Source organism: Oreochromis niloticus, linkage group LG4 (genome assembly GCF_001858045.2).
Source record: "Oreochromis niloticus isolate F11D_XX linkage group LG4, O_niloticus_UMD_NMBU, whole genome shotgun sequence".
NCBI classification, from domain to species: Eukaryota; Metazoa; Chordata; class Actinopteri; order Cichliformes; family Cichlidae; genus Oreochromis; species Oreochromis niloticus.
The window spans coordinates 9564590-9585990 of NC_031969.2; the positions used below are offsets into that span (position 1 = coordinate 9564590).

At 41.2% G+C, this 21401-nt stretch overlaps 1 protein-coding gene across 1 annotated transcript in view; it reads right to left on the reverse strand.

The window, feature by feature from the left end:
• Positions 1–10065: 10065 nt before the first annotated feature.
• The window catches only part of LOC100698838 (phospholipase B-like 1), a 56396-nt gene continuing 45060 nt past the window's right edge, over positions 10066–21401 (reverse strand). Inside the window, exons 6-12 of the mRNA XM_019358183.2 lie at positions 13973–14117; positions 13181–13381; positions 12908–13048; positions 12630–12815; positions 10755–10861; positions 10415–10635; positions 10066–10212 (exon numbers count right to left, since the gene is read on the reverse strand). Coding sequence (XP_019213728.1) covers positions 10459–10635; positions 10755–10861; positions 12630–12815; positions 12908–13048; positions 13181–13381; positions 13973–14117 — 957 coding nt within the window. The 3' untranslated portion in view covers positions 10066–10212; positions 10415–10458. The remainder of the gene's footprint in view (positions 10213–10414; positions 10636–10754; positions 10862–12629; positions 12816–12907; positions 13049–13180; positions 13382–13972; positions 14118–21401) is intronic.

The following is a 21401-nucleotide window of genomic DNA, read 5'->3' on the forward strand; positions in this document are numbered from 1 at the left end:
GTGTAAATGGCAAAATAAAAAACCTTCCCTAAGTGCATTGAAGATTGAACTAAAGTCTTTTTTGTCATCTTTAGAATTACTGAAGGATTCATGTAAAGATGCTGCTTTGATATGTGAAAATGGGACCCAGTTTCTATCCTTTTAATGAATGTGTTTCGTTTGGTGTACCAAGTAAGCCGCATGTATGTTAAAGTGTTCACAGAAAGGAAATTGTTAAATGTCATAAGAATGGCCTTCACATATTTATATTGTTTTTTGTTGTTGTTGTTTTTTTCTGTTAGTTTTCTCCTATTTCGTTTGTTTTCTTACTCAACATTTCAAGATGTTGTTGCATCAATGTTGTCTCCCAATGAGAGATTGTAAATGTGCGCAAAAAATAAATTAAAAAAAAAGAAGAAAAGTGTGATTATGTCCTGTTTAAGGATGCCAGTGCATTGCCTGAATCTCTACTTTTTTAATCTCATTTGATGAGAAAGATAAAAAAAAAAAATGGCTCTCAAGCGCTGCTTAATACAATAAAGGGTTTATGGAGGATGTTAAGATATGGCTTTCTGAAACTGACAAACATTCAGGCAGGCCATCATCTGACAAAGCAGCTGATGGCCTGGAAACTTCCCTAGGAGGAGAAGTGGAGGTGCAAGAGCACATTGGAGAAGAAAATCAGTTATCTCTTTGTAGGTTTGCTTATAATAATCAGTCCGCTGTAACTGTATGCCAGGCGTTTATTAGCAGCCAACATGAACATTCGTGCACTCGTAACAGGAAGTACACATAACCGAGAGAGCACCACAGCGACACCTGCTGGAAGTCTCCGTAACAGCAGCAACGGCAGGCAGTATGGACAAAGATAATATTACTGTTATCTACATCCCCCTTTTCAGTTTTTTTCTTTCTTTTAGTTTTGCACTTCTCAGGCAAACCCCAAATCAAACAACACCACTGTAATGGAAAAACTTATCAGGTTATGGATTACACAGAAAAAAAATAAAGGTTCAAATGTCAAATGAAATTCGCGGTAGTCATTGTCATAAATGCAAGAAATATGCAACAACATAACACGAAAGAAAGCACATCTCAAAACAGAAAATACAGCATCAGTGTGCTTTTAATCCACGTATATCCTATTTGGTTTAGAGACTCTACCAGATCTGGTTCGGTACAAGTTGTCATCAGAGCGTACTTGGCATTTTGTAGGTGTGATCACTTGTTCGGACTGTTTCGTGCCAAGTTGTGGTGGATCAAGTTGAACTTGAATGGTTTCATGTTTGTTGGTTTGTGTTTTATTGGGTTCAGTTTCATCCGCTCGTCGAGATGTGTCCAGTTCATTTTGTGTTGTAGCGAGCTTTTCGGGTTCAGGCCCGCTCACAGGCAGAAGATGTTGTCTGTTGCGCCTGTATTCTTTTCCACCCGACTCAATGACATAAGAGCGAGGTTCAGCACATACCTTACTTACAACTCCAATCTTGTCATGTCCTCTCTGTGTTTGTAATCTCACCACCTGGGGTCCGTTCTTCGTACCTCGCTAAGTAAGTTAGCCGGATTTGATTGTTGACGATTTCGCGTGATCTTGGATCGTTCGGTTCTCCGAAGCTCATCCGGGACTTGCTGTCATAGCAACAGATCCCTAAGCGTAAACCTGCTCGGGAGCAGGCTTACTTTATGTAAACAGGATTAGATCGCGGCCACTCAGGTATGTCCGCTTCATTTATACGAAAGCAACAGCGATATTTCTCCACTGTTTTGCCATAAATAAATATTATCAATGTAACTAAAGATAATGCAGTATTTGATTCTTTTATTGATTTCATACAGATACATACAGGTCATTTCCGAAAAAAAGGGAAATGTACTATTAATCATTCTATGTCATGTAGTAGATCATATGTCAGATGTAATTCATATTTTAGAGTAGTAATAGTAAATTACTTCGTGTAATCAAGATGAGAGACCACGGCTATAAAAGCGAAGGTGGATTTGGGAAGTCTGTCGCAGCCATGTCCTGTCCGTTTGTACGCGAGCAACCCATTGCGGAAGGTGCAAGATTGATAAGGAGAGTTTCCAGAATTCAGCGTATATTGCGGGATAGACAGGATCCTTTAGCTCAGCGCGACAGTGTGCTCATAGAGAGATATCGATTCTCCCGTGAGGGTATTATTTACTTTCTCTCTCTCTCTCTCTCTCTCTCGCTATATCTATCTATCTATCTATCTATCTATCTATCTATCTATATATATATATATATATACATATTTCCCAACTTACTGTGCATGCTTCAGTCACCCCTTGCATGGGAACAGGTAAAAGTGATGGAGTGTTATGTAAAACTACACACAAAAAACCCACAATGTCAATAAATGTCACAGTACAAAAAGCCGGGGTGTGACGAGGGGGTGCAGGACCACCACCTGTCTTTATTTGCTCTGCCCTTTTCTTGGTTGCTGTTATAAACAAACAAACAGATTATTCCAGGGTCTCTTTTCAAGAGACTAAAAGCAATATAAGTGATAAATATTACCATTCTGTAGAATATTCTTATATTTCACTTTTACTTGTTCCCATGTTCTAGTGGGTCCTGTTGTGGCTCTAATGTGAAAGAGGATATGATGTAATATAATATAATGTGGTATAATATAATATCACATGATATAATGTAATATCATGGATCACTTACGAGTTTGTCAGCGACATTCTGCCAGCCCTCTCTCCTTGCTTTTGCAGCCTTTGCCGTGTTCCCCTGCGTTTTGATTAAACTCTGAAACTCCTGATATCCCTCAATACAGAGTTCTTGCTCTGCTGCCGTCAAATACTGAGCGCGCTCCTTCGACATCTTCACCGACCAATCACAGGGTTGCAGATCAATGTTTCTACTATCGATGCGTAGCCCCTTTTAAGCCACCCAGTGATCTCAGATTACTTCATCCAGCTATACTAATCGTCAACAACAGGTGTGTTCGGAGAACCGGATTAGCGAGCTCAAAGTTAGCGCGATGATTTGATCTTGGATGTATCATTTGATCTTGGATGTAGTAAGCGAGGTACGAAGAACGGTCCCCAGGTTTGGTGTTAATGGCCTGAGCAGCTTGCTGGACTTGTCGTAGTGCTGTTTTTGAATTTTACACTTTTTTGTGAGTTGAGTTTTGATAGTGGTTGTCACTTTTGCTGTTGGTGTTAGCAGTTTTTTGCACACAGGAAGGGTTGACCGCGTTCGCCTTGATAGCAGCCTCTGTGCTGGCGAGCCAAGAATGTTGTCTCGTGGCGTGTTGCGTAGATGTAACAGGTTCAAATAGAAATCAGTTCCATCTCTTTTTGATGTTTCAAGGAGTCTTTTAGCACTCCGGACAGCTCTTTCACTGAGTCCATTTGACTGAGGAAACTCAGGGCTGCTTGTGACATGTATAAACTCCCAGTGTGTGGCAAACTCACGAAAGGTCTGGCTGGTAAACTGGGTGCCATTGTCTGAGCACAGCTTCAGTGGTATCCCATGTACTGAGAAGTGGTGTTTGAGTTTGTTAATGACTGAGGCAGATGTTAGGTTTTCAAGTTTGTCTATTTCAAACCATCCAGAATACGAATCCACGAGCACAAGGTAGTGGCGGTTGTCCCATTCGATATGTCTGTGGCTGTGATGGACCAGGGAAGATCAGGAATTTGGTGTAGTTTCAGGGGTTGTTTTTGTTGGTGAGGCTTTAGACTGTTGCAAATGCTGCATGATTTGACTTTGTTCTCAATGTCAGAGTTTATTGTCAACCAGAACACGCTGTCCCTTGCTCTCCTTTTTGTAGACTCCATGCCTGGATGTCCCTTGTGTAGTTCCTGTAGATAGGTTTCATGTAGTGATGCTGGAATGATGGCTCTGTTCCCTTTCATAATGACACTGTTGTCGATGATTAGTTCATCGTGGTAACTGAAGAATGGTTTGATTTCTATAGGTACACTACTCACTTGTTTTGGCCACCCCTGCTGGATGTAATGAGCAAGTGTCTGTAGAGTTGCGTCCTTCGAGGTGTGTTCGGCAAGCTCTTGTAGGCGTCTTGGTGAGATGAGCTGAAGTGACATTACCTCAAAGTCGCGCCGCTCTTCCTTTAGAGGTTGCTCATCCAGCGTTGGTGTGCGAGAGAGTGTGTCTGTGATGTAAAGGTGTTTGCCTTTCTTGTATACAAGAGTGAAGTTGAACTTTTGTAATCGTAGCATCATGCGCTGTAGCCGTGCCGGAACTGTGTGGAAAGGTTTGTTTTGGATTGTGACCAAAGGCTGGTGGTCAGTTTCAATCACCACTGGCTTTCCGTAGATGTAGTCATAAAACCTGTAACATGCGAACACTACGGCTAGTAACTCCTTCTCTATCTGAGCGTACCTTCTCTCTGTTGGAGTTAAAGTTCTTGATGCATACGCCACAGGTTTGTCGTCCTGAAGGCATGCAGCCCCTAGACCATGCTGGGAAGCATCACATGTGAGAGTCACTGGCTTGTGCATGTCATAGTATTGAAGTACTGGTGGGCTGGTGAGGCACGCTTTAAGTTTGTTGAAAACATCCTGCTGATGTTGAGTCCAGCTCCACACCACATCCCTGTGAAGCAGCTGACGAAGTGGTGCTGACAGTTCACTTAAGTTTGGGATGAACTTGCCCAGGTAATTGATCATTCCCAGGAAACGTTGGAGAGACGTCTTGTCCTCTGGTGGTGGCATTTCATTGATCGCGGAGATTTTAGTTGGATCTGCTTTTAGTCCTTCGTCAGTGAATATGTGTCCCACGTAGCTCACTTCTTTAAGTCTGAACTTGCACTTTTTTGGATTCAGTTTGAGTTTTACTTGTCTGGCCCACTCCAGAACTTTTTCCAAATTTTTGTCATGCTCCTCAATTCCTTTGCCTCCCACTAGGATGTCGTCCACAATCACTGCGCATGGATATCCCATGAATATCTGTTCCATGGCTCTCTGGAAGACCTCAGAAGTGGTGTTGATGCCAAAGGGCATCCTCAGGAATTTGAATCTGCCGAAAGGTGTTGCAAATGTGGTGAGAAGAGATGAGGCAGGATCTAGTTTGATTTGCCAGAAAGAGCTCTTTGCGTCCAGAACTGAGAAGATGGTTGCTCCAGACATCTGAGCAGCTACTTCCTCCACAGTTCGCATGGGATGGTGAGGTCGCATTAGTGCCTTGTTCAGATCCCTTGGATCAATGCAGATACGAACATCATCGGTATTCTTTTTGTGTGTTGCGACCATGTTGGATACCCATTCTGTGGGCTCCTCCACTGGTTCAATTACTCCCAAGGCCTGCATTCTTTGGAGTTCCTCTTTAACTCTTTTCTGCATGGGAACAGGAATGCGCCTTGGAGGGTTGACGACAGGTGACACGTTTGGAGTGAGTTTCATTGAGTAGGTTACAGGTAAGTCACCAACTTCATCTTTAAACAGGTCTGCGTATTTGTGAAACACTTTCTGTGCCAGTGTTTCGTCCTGATCTGTGTCAACATGGTAGACTTCCTTGCTGAAACTAACCAGTTTCATTCGCACGCTGTCCTTTAATCCAATGATGGGTTGCACATTGTGTTTTACAACTTGGAATAGCAGGTCATATAACTGTCCAGCTAGCTTGCACTTGAGAGTAACTGTGCCTGTGGACTTGATCTTCGTGCCTCCGAAAGCAGCGAGATTTACCTGTTTTTGTGACTTGGGTAGGGTTTCGTTGTTGCCAATGTTTCTGTAAGTGTCTAGTGAGATTACGTTGCACTTTGCCCCAGTGTCTACTTTTAGTTTGAGGGCCTTATCAAAAACTTTGACTGTGCAGTATCCTTCTTTGTTGTGATTGTTCTTGCCCTCCATTGTTAGGTGCTCAATGCAAAATGTCTCATCACTGTCTGGGTCAGTATCCTCTGAAATTTGGTTCACTTGTTTGCCTCTTTGACGTGGTTTTGCTGATCTGCATTGTTTTTTGTAATGATTGTATTTTTTGCAGACGTGACACTGTTGTCCGAAAGCAGGACATTGCTCCCGTTTGGCTGGATGCGAACCGCCACAGTTTCTGCAGTCTTGAATGTTCGTTAGGGGTTTATTTCTTTTCCTTTTGAACTTGCCATGTTTAATCTGTACAGTGTCCACACTAACAGATGTAATATGCTTTGGTGTAGAGAGGGCTTTGCTATGTTGATCTGTGAGCTCGCTTATTTGGCATATACGCACCGCCTTGGCAAGAGTGAGTTCCGTCTCTTTAAGCAGGGAACGTCTGACGCTGTCACTGGTTATATCACATACTAATCTGTCTCTGATTAACTCGTCTTGTAGCACACCAAAGCTGCAAGTTCTGGCCATGTTCTTTAACGTGCTCACATATGCCTCAATGGTTTCACCGGGTTTCTGTTGTCTTTTGTTTTTGTCATTGGTCTCTGGGTTGCAGATGTCCCTGAACTTTTTCTTTAGACATGTGGGGTCTTCCCTCGATTCCGCGGCGACTTCTATCACGCCTTCAGCTGATGTAACTGCGGGGGCATACGTGAATGATCGCTCTCTTTCAATGGCCTCTGGTCCCGCCAGATTGAGGAGTATATAGGCCTTAGTCTTAGCATTTTTGTCACTGTGGGCAGCGGCGATAAAGATGTCATATTCGCGCTCGAACTTACGCCAGTTTTCAGCGACGTTGCCGTCAAAGATGAGAGGATCTGGGCGCCGGAATCCGTCCGCCATGTTGTGCGGAGATTGCTTTTTCCGTCGTCCTTACCGGCTCCCCTTTTCTTCTTGGACTGTGCAGGCTTTGTAATACATCCCACTTCTGACACCATGTAGGTTTGCTTATAATAATCAGTCCGCTGTAACTGTATGCCAGGCGTTTATTAGCAGCCAACATGAACATTCGTACACTCGTAACAGGAAGTACACATAACCAAGAGAGCACCACAGCGACACCTGCTGGAACTCTCCGTAACAGCAGCAACGGCAGGCAGTATGGACAACGATAACATTACTGTTATCTACACTCTTAATCCCCAGAATGATGTTCGCGTGTTGCAAGTAGTGTGTCAAATCAAGGCAGTAGGTCGAGCTCAAGAGTATCATCTACTTCATCTGCACGTCTCAGGGCAGAAGCTGAAATGGCTGCTTTCATCAACATATGCTTAAAGAAAAACACCGTCTTGAAGAACAGGAGGAGCAATTATGGAGAAAGAAAGAACAACTTCAGCTTGAAGCAGATATAGCTGCAACTGTTACAAAAGTGAATGTGCTGAGAACTGGTTCCACTGTGCGGAGCGTTGCTTCGTGGAAATCTAGTGGAATAGAATCACATTTTAAAACAAAAGGAAACGGGCTTGAAATCCTTAATGCGGATGCAGAGACTTTTGCTTCACAGATGCTTACAAAAGGTAATGCAATCACTGGAATGCAGAGCTTGAAGTAAAAACTGTGCAACAGAATATGAAAAGGGAAAGGCCTGCACCCCCTCTTATGGGGCCTTCTGACACTTTTAGACCAATTCCATCTTTGTCTAATCAACAAGCTGCTCATCCAGTAGCCAATGAAAATCCGTTGTCCATTATGGAAAAACAAGATGATTTAACTTGTGCGTTGGGCCGTCAGCAAAGTCTTTCTTCACTGCCAGAAAGGGAGATTCAAACCTTTGATGGCGCTCCTTTACATTTTCAAGCTTTTATGCGCTAGTTTGAACAGGCCATAGAAGCAACGACTGGCGATGCTGGCGACTGCCTGCATTATCTTGCACAGTACACCAAGGGGCAGCCCAATGAACTTGTTAAAAACTGTCTATATATGTCTGCTAGTGCTGGATATGTAAAAGCAAAGACTCTGCTTTGTGAGCACTTTGGTACTGACGAGGTTCAGACAAGAGCCTATTGTTTTGATGTCTGACATCCAGGCTATGTTTCACCAGGTGCATGTGCCAAAGGAAGATGCTGACCTATTGAGATTTCTCTGGTGGCCTGGTGGCGACTTCAGTCAGAGCATGCAAGAGTACAGGATGGGTGTTCATTTGTTTGGGGCAACATCCTCTCCAAGCTGTGCTAACTATGCCCTGCGGAAGTGCGCAGAGGACAACAAAGCATACTTCAGCCAGCAGGTGATTGACACCATTCTGTATAGTTTTTATGTGGACGACTGCCTTGCTTCAATAGGCTCTGAAGACGAAGCCATCAATCTTTACTCAGATCTCAGAGATATCTGTGCCTGTCACACTCCCCCACATGGAATTGACGGCAGCAGTGGAGCAGTTTGCATGGATAAAATGTGGAGGAGGGAGTTGAGACTACCTCCCCTAAACTTAGTATTTTGGACAGACAGCACCACAGTGTTGAAATCTATCAATAATGAGACTTCCAGGTTCTGTGTTTTTGTGGAAAACCAAGTGTCAGAGATCCTCAAGGCTTCTAGTGCCTCCCAGTGGAGGAATGTGAACACAACGCCCTGCAGACTTTGCCTCCAGAGGTATGAAGGCAAAGGCAAACCTTTCTACGTGACACTGAATGGATATCTGGTCCTGCATTTCTTCCACAGCCAGAGAACAATTGGCCTGTGAACCCAGAGAACTTGCAAGAACTTTCACATGAAGATCCTGAAGTTAAGGTGTCTGCTGCCATCGATGTCTCACAAGCAAATGATGATGATCATCCTCTGACCCTTTTAATCCATTGTGCCTCATTCCGGACTCGTTTCGTCAGGGTGATGGGTTGGATTTTGAGATTCAAGACATTGCTATTACATCGCGGGAAGAACAAGACACACTTCCAGTCTCCATCTGATACAACTCAGTCTGAAGGTGCTCATCATAGGGTTCTGCCACGGCTTTCTTTCATTGGGAGAAATTGAGGATGCTGAGATGCAAATAATCAAGTTCTGTCAGAGGAAAAGATATCCCGAAAGGATATTCCTGCCTCCAAAGGGGAGACACTGTGAAACAAAGCAGCCACATACATAAGTTGAATCGATTCTGGAGGATGACGTCTCAGTAGGGCTGTCATGTCAGAAGATTCCAAGCATCCTGTCATAACTGCTAAAGATCTTCACATTTCTAATCTCATTCTACAGCATATTTATAAAGAAGTGGTTCATGGCGAAAGGAACCACATACTCTCGAAGCTGCATCAAAAATACTGGATTCCTGGTGCTGGTAGTTTGATTAGAAACATGTCGAGGTGTGTGACCTGTAGAAGGTTTCATGGAGCTGTAGGCCAGCAGCAGATGGCTGACTTGCATGAAAGCAAAATGGCCCCTGAGAAACCCGTTTAGCTTTGTTGGAGTGGACTATTTTGGTCCACTTGAAGTAAAGCGTGGGAGAAGTCTTATGAAGCGGTATGGCGTTATTTTTACTTGTTTGGCGATTAGAGCCGGTTCTAATAGCCTTAATTAAATTGCCATATGTTTACAGGCAACTGTCAGAAATCACTTTTTTGGAGGACCGCTACAGATGAAGACATGTTTTCAAATTGTCTTGCTTTGTTACTTTTTCATTAAATATTTATGAACGCTTCAAATTCACATGAACAATCCACTTGATCACTAGATTTGACTTTGGTGACAAAAGATCAAAGGCTTAAGAACTCTAATGCTAAATCTGGTGATAAGTGACTGGTGGAGGCTTAGAGCCACATTCATTTAGAAAAGTTCACCGCAGAACTCGATGAGATTCCAACCCTAATGTCCTGGTTTGATTTCTTTTTGTGGGGATCTGATTTAAAGCCTAAACTTGAGCTCATTTAATTTGATGTAGATTTAATAGAACTGATTTAATAGAACTGATTTAATAGAAATTTTGAGGAAACCTGAAATCTGAGTAAAGTTTAAACCTAATCACTCAAACATATGTTTTAAAATCTCACACATCAAATGACCCTGCACCAGAAAAAAATATCTAAACCAAGTAGCTGAAAATCCAGGCTGTGAGAATTTAAGTGTAAAACAAAAATTAAATAAAGGTATAACGTAGACATGCAACGTTTTTAATTTGCACAGCACAAAAAAGGCAGCAAACAAAAATCAGCAAACAAAAATCAGATCACAAGAGATGATCAGTACCTGAGTACGGCATTGCACTGATTGTTTCCTCTACTCCTGCAGCAATAGTGTTTTGTATATATGAAGACATTCAAGCATCAAAAATAAAGATTTTACTTTAAGATGGCACATCTGCTGATTTTGTGATTTGGCATTTTATCATATCATAAAGCTACTGTCAGCGTCAAAAGCACCAATGGCTGCACACAGGACACCCTGAGGAAAAAAGAAAAGTGTTTAGAAATATATCGGAAATCTGTGTTTACCAGTGCTGAATGAAATGCTATAAAAAAGTGACAGCTGAGAAGAAAGGATATCTGCTCATGGGATGCAATAGTAAACATGCAGAAAAAAAAAATCATCTGCTGGATGGACATGAAAAGGACAGATAAAACCAATGGGCGTGGACCTTCATTACCCTGAAAGAATCGCTGTCGCGCGCACACAGTCACACACTGATGCTCATGGTTTGAAAAGAATGGGCTGCATCTTGATAAAGGTGAAGTTGTAATACTGTGGCAGGCCCTGGTGGCTGATGCTGCTGAATTTGTCCCAAGAGAACGGCGGGAGTCCGTCCTGCGTTGTCGGCCCGCTCACCGCCTCCACACGGAAATCCCCAGCCAAGTGGAAATCTGTCACCTGCACAGGGAAAAAGACGCCAACAAGAAGAAAGCTGGCTAGAGCTTAAAAGCATCGGAATTCATGAAACCTGCATGACTGCTAATGATGAAAAGGCTATTGTAGTGCTCTGGGAATACCTTAGTGTCATAGCAGCCTCCTGGTGAAGCCCTCTCTCTTTGCAGGTCGTTACGGCAACAGATGGACTTGCAGGGGTCACCCTTGGAGTATGGATCCTTCTTGTAGTCTGAAAACAAGCAAACCAAAAACATATAATATCATGCAGGGCTCTAGAGTGCGACCAATTTTTCGATGGTGCGACAAAAAAAATTCCTACACGTACACTGACACGTCGTCGGGGCTGAAAGCCGACAGCTCACTGATTCTGGTGTTTACGTCTCTTTTGTGCTAGATTCTGAGCTGCAGGTTTTGTCTCTCTCCAGCCAAAATTCACTGAACCAGCAGCAAATTCCCTCTTACTTTTGCTGCTTTGCTTCCACCACGATAAAATCACCCTTCATACACAGTGCTCTCTCTCTCTGTACTTCAAGAGCAGTTTCCCATCTCAAATCTCTGTTTTCTGCATTACCAGCAGTCTATCGTTATTTACAGCGCTGTCGGCCGCTGTCTTTCTTTTTTTTTACTTAAATGACCACAGACAAGAAAACCTTATTTCTGCTGTTCAATACTGAAGAAATGTAAACTTTTTAAAAATTATGCAAAATTGCAAAACGTTTGCCTGTGTTTCTAATAAAACCTCTGTAACTTTGCTCTGCTTCACTTCAGCAGCATCAGGTAATGTTCATATGTTGATTCATGTTATTCTTCAGCTTTTGATCTACTGCAGAACTTGCAGGACCTTGTGAATCGGAATCGAATGGATTATAGAAATCAGTGACGATATCCAGCCCTAGTGAGCAGCCTAGGCCCGACAGAAGTGGATTTAGCTGTGGGTAATAAGAAAAGATGAAAAGAACTATTGCTAACGTTTTTGTTAAGTTAAGGCCTGATCCGTCTGAAATTCATAGCCAGTACTCTAACACGGAGCCATCAATCTCTGAACGTTGAAAAAGCACAGTGTATCCAGAAAAAACATTATATACACCGATAAATGCACTTCCCAAGTGTCCCCTCTCCCCACTGCCTTTCAGCGGCAGGCAGCAGCAAACAGGTCATCAGAGGAGGCCGATGTGATGATTAAGTTTAATATTGTCTACAATATTGCCAAAGAGTGCCAAAGCACTTTAAGCACAAGCATTTTTTCAGTAACGTGTCTTTCTTGTAAACTGTGCTCCAAATAAAGAACTTTGTGTGAACATGATTGTTAGTTAATCATTTACAAATCAATATTATCTGTATGGACAGCAATTTCCCCCCCCAAAAAGTGCACATGCAAAACTGCGGTGTTAAGTGATGCGGTTGAAAAATTTGGGTGCGCCTAACTTTTTGTCCGTAGGCGCACCAGCACAAAAGTTAGGCATTAGGCAGTTAGGCAGTGCAACCGCAGCAAAAAGTTAGTCTAGAGCCCTGTCACGCTTGCTCAAGCTGCAGCTATCAGAATAGCTAAATAGGAAAAGGCCATGTAATTAGGTACACTTGTTCAACTACTTGTTGATGCAAATATCTAATCAGACAATACAACAGCAGTACCTCGACAACCTGCTAAAGTTCAAACTGAGCTTCATTTAATCCCAAAATCCACTTCAGTATTGTTATGACTGTTATGACCATGGTCTATCAGTCTTCTAATGGCTGCTTCCAGCAGGACAATGCACCACGTTGCAAAGCTCAGATCATCTCAAAGTGCTTTCTTGAAAGTGACAATTTACCCCCCCCCAAAAAAGTCACTTTATCCACTGGATGTGATTTGCATCCAGCACAATGTTGAATGTGTGCTTCTAACAAGATGTAACTAATGAAGTGTACTGTAGCCTAAAATCTAGCTTATGAAACAGCAACATACAAAGAGTCAGCAGAATGAGCTAAAACTAAGAAGCTGAGATGGAGCCACACACCATTGAATCTCATGATGTGCTTCAAGGATTCCAGGTCCTTAACATCACCCTGGTCACGGCGAAAGATCTTGGCTCTGGGACAGAGGTCATAGGAGAAGTCCTCTCCGTGCTGCTCCCACATTTCTACGTAACCACTCATTGTGTAGATCTTCCGATGGAAAGGAATGTTGTAGGACGGCCAATAACCTGTCAGAAATGGATGTGGTGATGAAAGGAAATCACAGAAAAGTCTAAAAATAAAATAAAAATACAATTGAAAGTAGAAAATGATTAGCTACCTCTGCGCAGAGTCTGTGTCTGGTCCGAGTACTCCACCAAGCTGGGGATCTGCTCCACCACAATCAGCGCACCATCGTCGAGACTGTGGCCCAGCTTCACTTTGCTTGTGTCCAACACCATGTACTGATTGTTGAAGGTTCCTGCAAGAGTTGAAGATGGATTTATGGTAGAGAAAACGTCTGATAAGAGGTCTTAGCATGAGTTAGCCTTTTCTATCACAGTTTCTGTGCTTCGTGTATAAAGATCCATGTACATAAGTCAGACATGCTCACCAGAGTTATACATGGAAAAGGTTTTGGCCCATTCTTCTCCGGTTTTTGCCAAACTGTGAGCCAGTCTGACCCTCTGCCAGGCCAGTAGGCTATTTGGGGTGATTGTGTCGTAAAGGGAGGAGTTGAAGACAACGTTGGTAGTCTGCGTCATCATCAGACCACTTCCCAAGAGGTAGAAGTCATCCAGCGATGCCAGGATCCCTGAAGCCACAAACAAGCCACATTACAAACATGAGCTTTATGGATGATATAAGAAGATAAACATGTTCCTTTTGCATGTGTGCCGTGTGTGAAGAGGATGAGATAACCAACATTGTTATACAGAGACAGCAGAATGAATGGTTGGCCTGCTGGAGATGGCTGACACTGACTGAATTACAGTGGAATCATCTGCAAAAATCTAAAACTTAAGAAGCTGATCTTACCAAATTCATTTAAGGCGTCTTTAAATGACCCGGAGGCAGCTACTACAAATGTACTGCATGAATATTACTGAGCTGTTTTTGACCCAAGTCAGTGACTGTTTATTGTTTCAGCAGTTCATAAATTTTGGTTGTGTTTGTATTTTACTCCATCGCTTTTACATTCTTATAGTTTTAGTGTGTTTTTGCTGTGTATTTTCATCTGTGTTGCACTAGTCTATGCAGTTAGTGATTGTAATGCTGCCAGTCTTGGATAGGACATCATTTAACAAAGTTTTGTAACCTTAAAGTAATGTTATCCTGGTTAAATGAAGGTTAAATCAAAATAAATGAAGTACATTTTCACTGATGCTCTTGCTTTCTTACATACCAGGGTAGCTGCTAAAGGATAGTTTTCCAGTGGCTGTATGGGGCTCGGTGATGTGAAAGTCCCAGTGTTTGTAAATCCGCATCGAAACAGCATAATCGAACCAGCTGGAATGAGCAAACAGGAGGTTCTCGTACCCCGGCAGCATCTAAAAGTGATGACAGAAATCAGTAATGGGACTTTTTCACATTTTGTCACATTACAGCCACAAACATGAATCAATTTTATTGGAATTCCAGGTGAAAGACCAATACAAAGTGGTGTACATGTGAGAAGTGGAACGAAAATCATACATGATTCCAAACATTTTTTACAAATGAATAACTGCAAAGTGGGGTGTGCGTAATTATTCAGCCCCCTGAGTCAATACTTTGTAGAACCACCTTTTGTTGCAGTTACAGCTGCCAGTCTTTTAGGGTATGTCTCTACCAGCTTTGCACATCTAGAGACTGAAATCCTTGCCCATTCTTCTTTGCAAAACAGCTCCAGCTCAGTCAGATTAGATGGACAGCGTTTGTGAACAGCAGTTTTCAGATCTTGCCACAGATTCTGGATTGGATTTAGATCTGGACTTTGACTGGGCCATTCTAACACATGGATATGTTTTGTTTTAAACCATTCCATTGTTGCCCTGGCTTTATGTTTAGGGTCGTTGTCCTGCTGGAAGGTGAACCTCCGCCCCATCTCAAGTCTTTTGCAGACTCCAAGAGGTTTTCTTCCAAGATTGCCCTGTATTTGGCTCCATCCATCTTCCCATCAACTCTGACCAGCTTCCCTGTCCCTGCTGAAGAGAAGCACCCCCAGAGCATGATGCTGCCACCACCATATTTGACAGTGGGGATGGTGTGTTCAGAGTGATGAGCAGTGTGTTTTCCGCCACACATAGCGTTTTGCATTTTGGCCAAAAAGTTCCATTTTGGTCTCATCTGAGCAGAGCACCTTCTTCCACATGTTTGCTGTGTCCCCCACATGGCTTGTGGCAAACTGCAAACGGGACTTCTTATGGTTTTCTGTTAACAATGGCTTTCTTCTTGCCACTCTTCCATAAAGGCCAACTTTGTGCAGTGCACGACTAATAGTTGTCTTATGGACAGATTCCCCCACCTGAGCTGTAGATCTCTGCAGCTCGTCCAGAGTCACCATGGGCCTCTTGGCTGCATTTCTGATCAGCGCTCTCCTTGTTCGGCCTGTGAGTTTAGGTGGACGGCCTTGTCTTGGTAGGTTTACAGTTGTGCCATACTCCTTCCATTTCTGAATGATGGCTTGAACAGTGCTCCGTGGGATGTTCAAGGCTTGGGAAATCTTTTTGTAGCCTAAGCCTGCTTTAAATTTCTCAATAACTTTATCCCTGACCTGTCTGGTGTGTTCTTTGGACTTCATGGTGTTGTTGCTCCCAATATTCTCTTAGACAACATCTGAGGCCGTCACAGAGCAGTTGTGGAGCTCTTTTGCAAAGAAGAATGGGCAAGGATTTCAGTCTCTAGATGTGCAAAGCTGGTAGAGACATACCCTAAAAGACTGGCAGCTGTAATTGCAGCAAAAGGTGGTTCTACAAAGTATTGACTCAGGGGGCTGAATAATTACGCACACCCCACTTTGCAGTTATTTATTTGTAAAAAATGTTTGGAATCATGTATGATTTTCGTTCCACTTCTCACATGTACACCACTTTGTATTGGTCTTTCACCTGGAATTCCAATAAAATTGATTCATGTTTGTGGCTGTAATGTGACAAAATGTGGAAAAGTTCAATACTACCGAATACTTTTGCAAGCCACTGTAAATTCGATAGTTTGCCTTCAAGAAAAGCAACAAAACAGACAAGAAGTCAGAACAGGTGACGTTATAGGACTTTTAAATTTGGTCTGTCATTTAGAACAAACATACATTTGTTAAAGCTGCTGTGCAAAAAACACTTTGAAGTTACAGATTTTAGAATATGCACCTCTGTGTACAAACTGTCCACTGATTAAATGATGACACTGAAAATGAAACTTAGTTTCTTTAAATATGAAATAAAGATGAATAATGCTTTATTGCACTAATGCACCAGCTCCAGAGCAGGGCGATATGACCAAAAATATTTATCACGATATACATTTGAAAATTTGCGACAACGATATAACTGATGATATAATTGACACTAGACAAAATATTTTACAACTCCACAACTTTATTAGTGCAAAAACCCCCCATCAATGTATTTTCACTTAAACAAGCAGCTGTTTTTTATGTGCATTAAAGTTGTATAAAAATTTAACAGTGGAAATGCAAATCCTTGCTGACAGTTTAACCAAAAGGTATTTCCAGTGGAAATTGGCCGACATATCCTCAGCATAACCATGTATAATATCCACAAAACTTAAAAAGTAATATTATGTTGAAGCACAGTACGTATCACTCCGCGAGGCTCCTGCCTACGATAGCCGTAATGCTCCGACAATCCATCAAGCGGTGCGGCTTTGTAGCTTAGCAAAGTCGTACTAAAACATTTGACAGATTTTCGAGCGCCGTGTACAACATAAAATCGTTTCGAGGTCAGTAAACACAACCAGAATTCATACATAAGGCACACGGGATTATAAGGGGCACTGGCGATTTTCAGAAAAATCCAAGGATTGATTTTAAGTGTGCCGTATTTTCCAAAAAACATGGTAATAACGATGGCCCGCTAGCATGCGCTACCAAAAATAGTGCTTTGTTGTGTATCTGACGGACGAAAGCTAAACCAGTTCCACACCACTGAAGTTGCAGCATTTTTACAAACCAATTCTGGTTCATCCGTTTCATTCAATGATCCGCTTTCGCCCTTCTCATTCTCCATTGCCGCCGTGCTTTTTCTGCCATGTGCGTATGAAAACAAAGGCACTGCGCATGCGCGTTTTACCCATATTCTATCGCGATATTTCATTTTCTTATTGTTGCCCAACATTATACCGGTATTACCGTGAACGGTATGATATGGCCCAGCCCTAACCAGCACATTCAATTACACAGGAAATTGGTCGTTTCTTATTCTTATTTTGCACACCTATGAAAATCAGGTTACAGCTGATGTCAGTGAGGAGGGAGGGGGGATGAATATGTGATATATAAAAATATATATCACATATGCAGGACACCTTAAACTAGTTTTTTAATTAAGCAGCAAGGCAGAACAAAATCAGGGCTGTATCAAGACACGAGGACTAAACCCCAATTCAACCAGACCCAGAACTGATCCGGAATCAAAACAGGACTACAACAGTTCAAAATCAGGACTACTTAGGACTTAACCAAGACAGAACCAGAATCAAAACTAGATGATAGTAGCACTAAAAATCATCACAGACCTGCACTACACTTATTTTTTAATTCTACCAAAGTACACTGTTTAGATTCAGAAAAGTTTATATAATTATTTAGCCTTGTTGTGCAAACAAGCCTGCCTAACTTAATAAATATAGAATTTGAAAAGTAACAAATGGTATCTAAAAAGATACACTAGGCACTAGATACATGTTCTGATGAGTTTTGGCAAACAACCATTTGACTAACATGTGTGTCTCACCTGCTCTTGTTCCATCTCTGTTTTGTCCTCATTCTCCTCTCTCTCTCTCTGTTCCTCTCTCTCCTTCTCTGTTCCTCTCTCTCCCTCTTTGTGCTGACAATCAAACCAAACACCAACATCATCAAATATACAGTTGAAACCAGATATTTACACACTCTTCAGATAAAAACACAAACACTTTTTTAATTGTAACATCAAATCAGACTAAATGTTTTTTTTTAGATTGATAAATCTAAAAAACATATTTGTTAAATTTAAGAGTAAAGAGATAAATTGTCTGTATTTCTTAATTGCAAATGGCACCAAATTGTATTCAAAATTGAGCCACACTTATGGAGCTCCACAATTCCTTTCCTGGTGTTTTGGTTGATATCTCTTGATTTTCCCATGTCAAAGAAACAGGCTCTGCATAGAAGGCACCCTCAAAGGTGCCTTCTATGCATCCACAGGTGTGCCACCAACTTACTCACATGGACTCTAACTTATCAGAAGCTTCTTAAGCTCAGAATGGAATCGTCTGGAGTTTTCTTATTAATTAACAATAAACTTAGTGTATATGTACTCCTAAATTTGATGAAAGTGATAATCTCTCTTTATTCTGACATTTAACTAATTCAAAAGCTATTTCAATATTTATTTATCTAAAACAGTTTACTCTAAATTCATGTTTAACAGTAAAAAAAAATTACACGCCGAAACTTAGGCGGAAGATGGAGAATAATAATAATAACAACAATAATAATAATAATAATAATAATGATAATAAGAATAAATCCGACGAATAGTAATAAGTGTGCCTCTTGGCATAGGCACACTTAATAATAAATCCGACGAATAGTAATAAGTAGGGGTGGGTTTTAATAATCGATTCATCGATTAAAATCGATTCTGGCTTGGATAATGTGAAATCGATTCATTAAAATCCTGAATTGATTTTTTAATATAAATTTATTTTGCCCGAAACGCCAGAATCTCAGGTGAAACCTCACAAAATTTCAACAACCACCAAACAGCTAAGACAGTAAATGAGAGCAGGTACACGGATTCTGCACAAGGACGTAAACACACAGCGCGGACCCGCGGATCAGAATCAGTGAGATGTCGCCTTTCTCACCCGACGGGCGCTGCAGCTTTAAGCGGCTGCGCGCGCTCCCGCGGACGGCAATCACTTTCTGGCAGACAATCACTTTTTGGCACAACAACTGCACGGACACGGTCGGGGCTGAAAGCCGACAGCTCGCTGATTCTGATGTTTCGGCAGGTCCGCGCTTTGTGTTCACGCCCTTTTTGTGCTGATTCTAAAGCTGTTAGTTTTATCTCTCTCCAAACAATATTGACCGAACCAGCAGCAAAAGAAGATCCAAACTACGCTTCACATAAACATCGTCATGAAATCACTCTGACTTTTACTGTTTTGCTTCCACCATGATAAAATCACACTTCATACACAGCTCTCTCTCTCTCTCTCTGTACTTCAAGAACAGTTTCCCGTCTAAAAATCTGTTTTCTGCATTATTCGCTTGCTTGTTATGCACAACTCTACTGTTGTTTACAGCGCTGTCGGCCGCTGTTTTTTTTTTTTTTCGTTTTACATACTTCCGAAAAGAAAACCTAATTTCTGCCGTTCAATACTGAACAAATTTAAACTTTTTAAAATTATGCAAAATGCAAAACGCTTAGCCGTGTCTCTAATAAAACCTCTGTAACTTCAGAGGTAATGTTCATATGTTGATTAATGGTTTTCTTTCGTTTTTGATGTACTGCAGAATATTTTTTATAAAATCCCAGGCCAGGAAAACCACCTTCATGTTTTTCTGTGTTTTATCTTCAGCTACTTTGACACAAAGGCATCTGATGTGACGTTCACACCTTTGATAAAGACTTGCGTGTGTCAGCTTCCTTTTTATAGATACAAAAATATGTCAATGTACTGATCTGAATTATACTATTTCTGACTGTCAAAATTTCCCAGATTCAAATTGAATTGAATTGAATCGAATCGAATCGTGGATCGAATCGATTCGGGACCTTGTGAATCGGAAACGAATCGATTCTAGAAATCAGTGACGATACCCAGCCCTAGTAATAAGTGTGCCTCTTGGCATAGGCACACTTAATGATTGGGAGAAAGTTAACAGAGGGGTAGGGAGAGAGAAAAAGAGGAGAAGAAGAGAGACAGAGGGAGAAAAACAGTGATGACTAAAAAAAGAAGAAAAAGATTTCACAGCATGAGCTCCATGAACGGTTCTCCTCAGGTACTTTGACTTTCTCCTGCAGACCAAAACATGCAGTTTGATATATTTGTGATGCTAAACTGCCTGTAGGTGTGAAGACTGTCCAGGATGTCATATGACAGCTGGGATAAACTCCAGTCACCACCAAGAGGAAAAGAGATTGATGGAATTTCATCTGAAGACATCTTAAACATTAATCATCTAAAGAGCTCTTGAAACATTTTTATTTTGTATCATTGCTGTCATTTATTTATATAAATTTTATATTCAGTTTTCATTTGATATTTTACATTTTTTAAAAGGACACTTTAACTGTCGCACAACTATCTGTTGTTATATGTTGACGTGGTTTAGCTTAGGTTGTGTTTTTTTAAAGGTGCAAAACTGTTTTTTTGTGTTTTGTAAGTTGATTAACTGTTTTTTGAAGCTGTGTTGGTGAAATAAAAAAATATCTTGAAAAGAAGTTTGATAGTGTGGTTTGATAAAGATGTCAGACAGCTGTCATGTTCCATTTTTTCAGAAGGAAGTCAGGGGAAATATCTGTTGTTTAAAAAGATTTAATTTGCTTCAGCAGTTGAAATTACAAGTTGCAGCTCTGGACCTCTGTGCGAAATCAACCTTCTGTCTTCACACAAAAGTTGACCCTCATCGAGCCGTACAGTTTTTATACTGCGAACATAACAAATGATTATTATGGCTATCTTCTTCCAGAAGCAACGTGGCAGTCCTGCTGTCTCCTTACGAATCCTCTGAGTTTACGTCCGACTTCACCTCGTATCCTCGTTTTTAGGAGTATTATCAGAGTCAGTTTGTAGTCAGTTTTTAGTCAGCTGTTGGTCATTCTTAATCTTTTTACTTTCTTAATCTTATTTATTGTATATCTTATTGTTTATTTTACTCATGTTTTGGAAAGCACTTTGGTCAACTTTGTTGTTTTTAAAAGTGCTATATAAATAAAGTTGGATTGGATTGGATTGGATCTGCTCCTTTCTGGAATCAGAAAGACAGACACAAAAACACCTCCCTGCCTAGACTTGATCATTTTAATATTACTGATTCTAATATGTAGTTCAGGACATTCTGTTTAGACTTCCTTGGCCCAAAGAATATCCTTCAGCCATTATCAAGTGTGATGTGTAAGCATGCAGCAAATCTTCTTGCACTACTACGTCAATATTTCAATATTTCACGCCATCACGGCGCTGGACAAGGCTTTTGACCCTGCATTGTGTATACAAAAAATAATAAAAACAGCTTTATTTAATAATTATTAACCCTAACAGTCCCTCCTTTGTCGATCTATTTGACTAATTAATATAAATAACTTCTCCCACAGAATGTCAGGGTAACTGTAACCTGCATAGCAACACAATGTGCAATGTGAACCATGCAGCCTAATCATAGTGTTGATTTAAAACAGAGCCTGCAGCAGTAGATGTATTCATATGTATTACTGCTATGGTTAGTGCACTGATAACTTTGACAGAACTGAATTATCTTTTTCTTTTTTTTCCAATACATTTGTGTTGGTTTATCATGACATGCTCTTACTGTGTGCTGTAAATTCCGGGTCCAGCTACATTCCTTGCTCTGAACCAATAAACTGTAATTAAATAGCCCTGTCATAGAGTCTGAAGATGAATCAACT